This window comes from Rutidosis leptorrhynchoides, chromosome 6 (assembly GCF_046630445.1).
Source record: "Rutidosis leptorrhynchoides isolate AG116_Rl617_1_P2 chromosome 6, CSIRO_AGI_Rlap_v1, whole genome shotgun sequence".
Lineage (NCBI taxonomy): Eukaryota > Viridiplantae > Streptophyta > Magnoliopsida > Asterales > Asteraceae > Rutidosis > Rutidosis leptorrhynchoides.
This window is the reverse complement of record NC_092338.1, coordinates 310,660,879-310,669,428: the sequence shown is the minus strand read 5'-3', so window position 1 is coordinate 310,669,428 and position 8,550 is coordinate 310,660,879. Positions and strand designations below refer to the sequence as shown.

The following is an 8,550-nucleotide window of genomic DNA, read 5'->3' as shown; positions in this document are numbered from 1 at the left end:
ATAATAATAATAATAATAATAATAATAATAATAATAATAATAATAATAATAATAATAATAATAATAATGATAATCATAATCACAATCATAATCACAATAATAATAATAATAATAATAATAATAATAATAATAATAATAATAATAATAATAATAATAATAATAATAATAATAATAATAATAATAATTGAATAGAGGGTAATGACATTTCCAAATTCAAAAATGATAAATCTACACTAAATTCATACTATCTTCCAACAATACCCTCAAATATGTACTATATAAAGTTTGTTCAATACATCATTTAAGGGTATTTTAGATATTTTAAGTGAATTTATCAATTAAATGAGTGAATTAGTGGATATATCATCGCCCATTAAATAAATGATGATAACCATAACTATGATGATGACGACGATGATGAACCAAGAATAATGCCAACCGTTGAAGATGAAAAAGTTAATAAAAAAAATATATTGAACGGCTCTTTACTTAAAAAAAAAAAAAAAAAAAAAAAAAAAAAAAAAAAAAAAAAAAACCTTCTACTCACTATATACACGCACATTAACTAAATATTTTTTAACACATCATTTCTACATTGAATAAGCCAAAAAATCATCAAAATCCTAACAATCAAAATTTAAACTACCTAAATCACAAGCTCGTGATATGTTTCGATATCCACACGATTTACAAATTTATCCCTCTCCCGCTCGGCCAAGTTTCAACCTGCCACAAACCATGGGTTTGCTGGTTATTTACAAATTGTACCGGTCGCTAATCCATATTCTTTACCTGCTGTCAGTGTTGTAAAAAACCCGATTACTCGCCGATTCATCCTCGGTTAATCATTTTTAGGAGCAATCCGTTCCGATTTCCAAAAATTCGTTTAATTAAACGATCAACGTCAATTGATGGATCAAAATCGAATTTGGTAATCAAAGTCAATCAAAGTCAAAAATGGTTAACATTTTAACATCAATTTAAACTAGAATTTTATTTTTCTGAATCAAAATAAACAATTTTAGACAATTATGTTAAAAATTATCTTTATATTTATGATTTTTTTTCTATAATTACACATAATTTTTAAAATTTAATATTTAAATGTATACAGTACAATCCGATTAATCTCCGATTAATTCCCGAATTACCGATTAATCCTTCTAAAGTCCCGATTAATTAATCCCCAAATAGCGAATTCTGCAACCTTGCCTCCTGTGCAAGATTTTTTTTTTTTTTTTTTTGTAATACGTAGTAATGTTTTTTAACAATAATTATATTATAGTGGACCTACTTTTTTGAGGAAGGGTGTTAAGAACGACAATGAATCTATCTTCATTCCACTTGTAGTGGTAACTCATGTTGTGAGTTTATGTTGTGGGATTTTTGCACTTTGTGCTGACTATGACATGTTGAGTTAGTAAGTGGAGTAGTGGTGGTGTTGGATGTTGGTGTTGTTGGTTAGTGAAATGCTAACGTGACATTTTATTTTATTTTTCTGTTTATTTATTTGTTTTATATTATTTTTAGTTTTAACAAATAATAATAATAATGTCTTTATAAAACAAAAATGACAAACGGATATTTTAAAAAAATGACCAACGGTTTTATTTTTTTTCCTATAAATACTCCATTTCACCAACTTCAATTCACACGGCTTCGAGGAACTCACTAACTACTAGCCTATCCCTCCACTTCTTCTTCCGTTAAACTATTAACAAAATTAACAATTTTTTCATTATCGGAATCGGAATCAATAAGAAACTCGAGCATCCTGAATGTTTTATCTATTGTGAAAATATAAATTGTATGTATTTGATAAATAAATTAAGAATGAAATGAAGATTTGTATGTGTAAAAATTTGTAAAATGGAGATGTATATATAATAAAGAAAATAGGATTAAATTTTTTATTTTTGTTTCTATTTCCCAACTGTTCAAATGGTTGAACTAATCAGAAACAGGCACCTGGCACTCAGTGGCGGATCTAGGATTGGTGGTTAATGATGTCACCAGTTAAAATCCTAAAAAAATTTCTACTATATGATTTATTTCAGTGGTGTCACACAAAAATATTTACACTATCTACTGGTATCACTAGTTAAAAACTCAAATGATTTTCCACTGCATTGCGTATTTCAGTGGTTTCCAGTGCAACCACTGGTTAGATACTAGATCCGCCCCTGCCGGCACCAACGTGCATTGATCTCGCCGTTGAAAAGCAACAAACGCCACCGCAACGCGGGTGGCCAACTCCTGGAGCCCTGGATACACCAAAAACCACCGTTACTTACTTGGCCTCCACCTTGGATGTAACGGCGTTGGGGTGGAGCGGATACAAAGGGTCTTATGAGTAGAAAATGCTCATTTGGTATTAATGTGAGTGTTTGTTCTGTAAGAAACAATAGTATCATTGTTGAGACCGGTATCCTAGAAATGGCATCATTGTTGAGACCGGTGTAAGGATATCGAATGTCATGGTTTCCAACATAAATAATGAGTCATGGACTAACCAAAGGGTACAATTGCCAGTATATCAAACGTGGGGTGCCCATTTGGACATCTTCTGACTTTATCGGGCTCACTAAATAAAAAGTAAATTGATTTGTACCAAAACGTTCATAAAATGGCAAGTGTGATGTCGTGTCATCCACTCACGTGCAGCTCAAGTCCAAAACATCTTTTCCAAATAATGTTTCACTTTCTTGTCCCTTTGCCAATTGCCACCATAAAGTTACACTTTGTAAATCATATCCAAATGCACACTCACCTTTCAAAAATTGCAATTATTACCCCTAAGTTTTACATTTATATAATAATTACTACTCTAATATAGCTAAAACCAATACATTCATTTAACTTACAAACTGCCCAACACGAGCAAATCCAAACAAATAAAGATTCACTACTAGAAACTTACAAGAGGCTGTTTCTTTCACACTTTTGAGAAACTTTGCCACTTTCCCATTACACACCCCAAAAAAAAAAAAACACTAAAACTTCTCACTAAAATTAAATAAAATAAAAAAAAAAAAAAAAAAACAGAGAAAATTATATAACAGAAAAAGGATCTAATGTGAAAAGGGTCAGGGGCAATTTGGGTTTTTTCCAGGTCCTCCATAGTAAAAGTAGTGACCCCAATCACTATTGCTACCAGTTTGTACATCATAACAATTGGATTGTTCAGTGAATGTGCCAAGATCTTTTGGAGTTTTGAGATTGTTTTCTTTATCAACAACTTGAATATTTCTGAAATAACTTGATTTTCCAAATCCTTCTTCCGGGAACCGCCCGCTGCCCATTTGGGTCGACGTGTGCTGACCATCGGGCTCAGAGTTGACCACTTCACCACCCCATTCAATCATCGAAGCACTGTCAGCCAAGTATGAAAACAAGAACGATGGCCAATACCCTAAAACGTATCCATTCCCAAATTGCATCCACCAATTGCCCTCCTTTTGGTCCTACATTATCAATCACACGCCAATGAATGAATCATACTAATCATTAAAATTTCGAATACACATAAATTAAAAATCAAGAATCAATTACTAGAGGTGTCAAAACGGGTGGGCAAGTGATGGGTTAAAACAGGTCAAAACAAGTAAATTATATGAGCGGGTTAAAATGGGTTAGGCTGGGCCAATCAGGCAAAAACATTTGGTCCATGAATGTACCTTCAAAATATTACTAGTTCCATTACATGTGAGGGAAACAATCTAAATAAAGTATAGGATAGGATAATATATTAAAACAATCTTATTAAAGGATTTATCATATAACATGGGCCTCATAGGTTGGTGGCAAACTAAAAAAATACCAAGATTCTTAAGTTTTTTATTATATATTCCTCCAATATTATATAACCACCTACCCAATAGTTGTATATATCCAGCATTAACTTATTTCAATTAATTAAAATAATATAAAGGTTGTCACTTTTCTAGAATGGTGAATAAAAAGGTACACTAACACATATTTAAATAATGCATAAAATCAACCTTACAGACTTATTCCCACTTAGTTCTCATCTTCTTAAGTAGATTAAAAAATGTATATGCACACAATCAAGATAATTAGGTTTAAAGTTGGAATATACCTTCCAAATAAGTATACTGATATCATACTGTGAATTCCTAAATGCTGAAACAGGTGATATGCTGGCACCCATTGCTATGTTATTGTTGATTTGAATAAAACCAGAGCACAATAAATTGTAGCAACCAGTAGCTTGATATGCATCACTCTGCAGAAATTAAAAACTTTCCATTAAAATCTGTTAAGGTACAACTTTTATTGCATAAGTTACAAATCTCTGTTGAAGTATCGCTATGGAATATGATTTTAATGAAATGAAATTTATTGTGACTGAACTTACAGTCCAGTAGGTGAACAGTCTTGTGTTGTTGTCACCATAAAGATCAGGACTGACCTGAAAAAAATAAAAAAATCATATCATAAATTTATCAAAAAGAATCCAATAATGGAGGAATATATTCATCTCAATTTAATATATGGTTCTACATAAAATAAAAAATAAATAAAAATCAAACATGCTAAAACTTAAAAGAATTAAGGATAGTAAAAATACCTGCCATCCTGCTTCAATGCTGTTAAGATCTTGGCCAAATGAACCTCCTAAAATCCAAATTTGTGACAAACTAAATTCGTTCGATTGCTGTATTTTCGGTTCCCATACGTTCATGGTTGCCTTCGCTCCATAGTATTTGTCTCCTTCCACATAAACTATTGCATGCTACAATTTGTGAAACACAAAATAACCATTAACATTTAAATGATGTTTAGCCTTATTTTCTTGATCAGCAAATTAGAAAAAGTTCCTAAAAATTAAGAGAAAAAGTCAACAATTTATTAATCAAAACCTCAACAATTGACATGAAACATCATCATGGCCCCCTTATTTTGTCATAATGATGAAAAGTTTATGAAATGAATGCTTTATTATCCATCCATGTACTCTCATAACCGTATGTAACTATTGATTTACAATAGTTCATTTAGACATGGGGTTTTAATGAAAAGTTCATTAGCTCCTTTACTTTGTCATAATTAAAAAAGTTTTCATTACCTCTTTATTTTGTTATAATGATAGCAAATCATGATATGAATCTTTTTCTCTATCCATTTAACCCAAAATCATTAGCAATTACTGTATCTAACTAAAGAAGGGTACTCTAATATTCAAGATTGTAAAAACTAACTCCAAATAATGTTCATTTACACATGGGGCCCTTAATGGCCTTAAAAAACAGAAAAACTCATCCAACCTTTAATTTAATTTTGTCATAAATATGGGAACTTTCAGTTGTTCCTTTTTTCACAATTTGTGTTCTTCAAAATTGCAAAAATTAACTATAGAGAAATTGCACATGGTCTTGTTCTTCAAGATTGCAAAAATAACTAAAAAGAAAGTACCTATAGACATGGGGTCATTAAATAAAACAAAATGGTTTCTTTTTTCTTTTTTTTTCTTTTTCCCACAATTTTTTGTAAAAAACTGCAAGATTTTAACTTTAAAGATGGTACATTTAGAGATGGGTTTTAAAAGCAAAAAACTTTTAGACTTTTATTTAGTCACAATTAATAGAAATTAACTATCTTTTTATCAAGATTTGTTATTCTTGCATACCTGATGACCACTTTCATTGTCAATATCAGGATCTGCAGATTTAGGCACAGGAGTGCTTCTATGCTTCTTCTTTCCATATGTTTTAACAGAACTTGCTCTCAAAACATCATCTTCTTTTGTTCTCCTTATTGGTATTGTATCTTCAGGGCACATGCCATTCACGTGCCACAACTGGTGGATTGTGTTTCCTCTTTCATTAGATTCTGTGTTCATCTTGTTCTCATCATAAAGACCCTCTGGATGATAGTTAGGCCTCATCTATATCATCCCCAAGTTAATAAAATAAAATATTAATTTAATTCAAAAATATCATATTATTATTATTATTAGAAAATTAACCAAACCAGAAATGCTTATAAAAAAACCTGAATTTTATGGTCTTTGAGAAATGGATGATCAAAAGCTGGCTGGTGAGAGATGTGTACACAATCAATGATATCCCCATCTGGACTCTGTTCAAATTTCAAATAATGAAAATATTAATAAATAAATTTCATTCTTTACATTAATTAGTACTAATTTCATATTGTAGTTTTTAAGTTAAAAAAAAATTAAAAAAATATATATATATTAAACTCAATTTACATCAGTACAACTATCATTAGCATAAAGGGTAAGCAAAAGATTACCTCTTTTTACTACGTAGTATATTCAGTAGCAAAAACTAAATATTTCAAAAAGAGAATAATCAATAATACAATAACTATAATTATAATTATAATTTTTATTTTTATATGTACTAAACTTCAATATACAGTATCACTAAATTCACATTACATCTTTTAAAATAACCTTAATTTACATTGAAAAACCCAACATTTTTGCATTAAAGAATTAAATTTTTTTATACAAAATAAAAAATTTACAGCATTTAGCAGCAAAAAAATAAATATTTCAAAAGGACCCGCTAAATTTGACTATTTGAGTACCTGAATGGTTTTAACAGGGCGTTTATTGAGGCGCTTTAAGTGTTTATGAACTTGAAACTTCTGCCTAGAAGCTGGTGGTATTCTACCTGCGCAAGATAGCAAAGCTAGATCCAAGAAGAAGAAAATGAACAAGAAAACACCCTTAAACCCTATCCTCTTCCTGCTTCTGCAAATGTGCGCATGTGCCATTTTCATAAACTCAACACCAACAGCTAAAAAAAAGTTTATTTTTCTATTTTTCTATTTTTTTCAAACTACACTCTCTGGCTCGTGTTAACCTGCACCATGTGTATATTGTTTAGCAAAACACACGGTTGAGAGCTTTTTTGCTTATCCTACGCACCCCTGATGCACCGAAACATTTTGCCTTTTGGTAGTGACCACTGTTCTCTCTCCTATTCTTTCAAAATTCTTTTAAAATGTATTTGGGGGCTTATTTTCTGTATTATTAATTGTCATTGATCCACATTATTATTATTATTATTATTATTATTATTATATTATTATTATTATTCAAATTCAAATTATATCGGTATCCTTTACTTTTAAAAATTATACTAATAGCCCCTATAGGTTTAAATTGTACGGTAGTGATCCTAAAACTAACGTCAGTTAGTTAACTAACGCAATAAATTAACTGGCGTTGAGTTTAGAAATCGATGATATACTTAACTCATTTCTCTATTAATTTTAACATATTGAGATAAAAAGATAACTCCACCATTTAATCTTCTTGGACCTAAAATTCACCAGACTTGCATTTTTCCTTTTTTCCCACCTTTTTCTTCTTCTCCGCTTCTATTTATACCTAGAATTTAAAAATTCGTAATCTAAAAAATTTAACTTAATGCGAAAATAATCCACGAATAATTTTTCTAGACCTTTTACATCAAATTTCCTAATCCTCAGAAATGGAGCACGACAACTAGTCAAAATTCACATCGTCAGGTACACTAGGTACACTGCAACCATCGTAGGAATTTACCTCGTCGGGTATACCACAACCATCGACGGAATTCATCTCTTCGGGTACACAACAACCATCATTCTCACGTGAAGAAAAAACAATTTACTAGTAATATTTGGAACTTAATTTACAAACTATATTGTAAAATATTCAGACAGGCGCGTCAAGAGCGCCACAAACGTCAACGAATTTCACATCGCCAGACTTCACGTCATCGAACTTCACCTCGCAAGACTTCATATCGTTGAACTTCACCTGGTGGGATTCACATTATATTTATTGCTTCATCTTTGTATGACGGAATTAATGAATAAATAAATTTGTCTAAGAACAAGAAATTTGAAATGAAGCTTCTCATGATTTGTATGAGTGAAATGAAGATTCCGGTCCAATGTATTATAATTGCGGCAGTATAATGTTTTAGGTTTTACAATATTTCTTTTAATAATTATTTTTAAAATACAAATTTTAAAATGCAAAACGGTGGTCCTAAGACTAACGTCAGTTAATTAATTAATGGATCAAACTAACGGCGTTAGGTTTAGGACCACCGTTGTGCATTTAGAAACATAGGGACTGCTAGTATAATTTTAAAAAGTAAGGGATTACCGGTATAATTCGTAGTAAATCATAGGGACCAAAGGTATTATTAACCCATGCTATAAAGGAGTAGGGTGAGAAGGGTAAAAATTAAAGGTGAAAATGTAAAATTGTTAATACTGGTAAAACCGTATATAAACTAGTTTGATACAGTTTTAAATATTGACGGTCTGACCGCCGAGTTTCAACATCAACAAAATTGCAAAATATACGATTTATTGAGTCGTCGACCACTTAAAATAGACTGACTAGACCAGACTATTTAACAATATTGTTTATTTGGATATTATATGTAATACATCAGAAAAATCATTAATTATATGTTTTGAATAATAATAATAATAATAATAATAATAATAATAATAATAATAATAATAATAATAATAATAATAATAATAATAATA

The 8,550-nt window shown here is 30.4% G+C and overlaps 1 protein-coding gene across 1 annotated transcript; it reads right to left on the bottom strand.

The window, feature by feature from the left end:
- Positions 1–2,828: 2,828 nt before the first annotated feature.
- On the bottom strand, positions 2,829–6,793 carry LOC139852334 (protein neprosin-like). The gene is made up of 7 exons (XM_071841609.1): positions 6,580–6,793; positions 6,016–6,102; positions 5,651–5,908; positions 4,592–4,756; positions 4,379–4,432; positions 4,100–4,246; positions 2,829–3,464 (listed from the first exon to the last, which is right to left on the bottom strand). The coding sequence occupies exons 1-7, from the start codon at positions 6,772–6,774 to the stop codon at positions 3,087–3,089; spliced, it is 1,284 nt and encodes a 427-aa protein (XP_071697710.1). The 5' UTR covers positions 6,775–6,793; the 3' UTR covers positions 2,829–3,086.
- Positions 6,794–8,550: the final 1,757 nt, after the last annotated feature.

Bases quoted from the DNA above. Each gene is read 5' to 3' on its own strand.
- LOC139852334 (XM_071841609.1), bottom strand. From the start codon at position 6,774: ATGAAAATGGCACATGCGCACATTTGCAGAAGCAGGAAGAGGATAGGG. The intron at 6,103-6,579 runs GTACTCAAATAG...AAATTTGAACAG, and splicing joins GCCCTGTTAAAACCATTCAG to AGTCCAGATGGGGATATCAT. The intron at 4,757-5,650 runs GTATGCAAGAAT...CACAAATTGTAG, and splicing joins ACAATGAAAGTGGTCATCAG to CATGCAATAGTTTATGTGGA.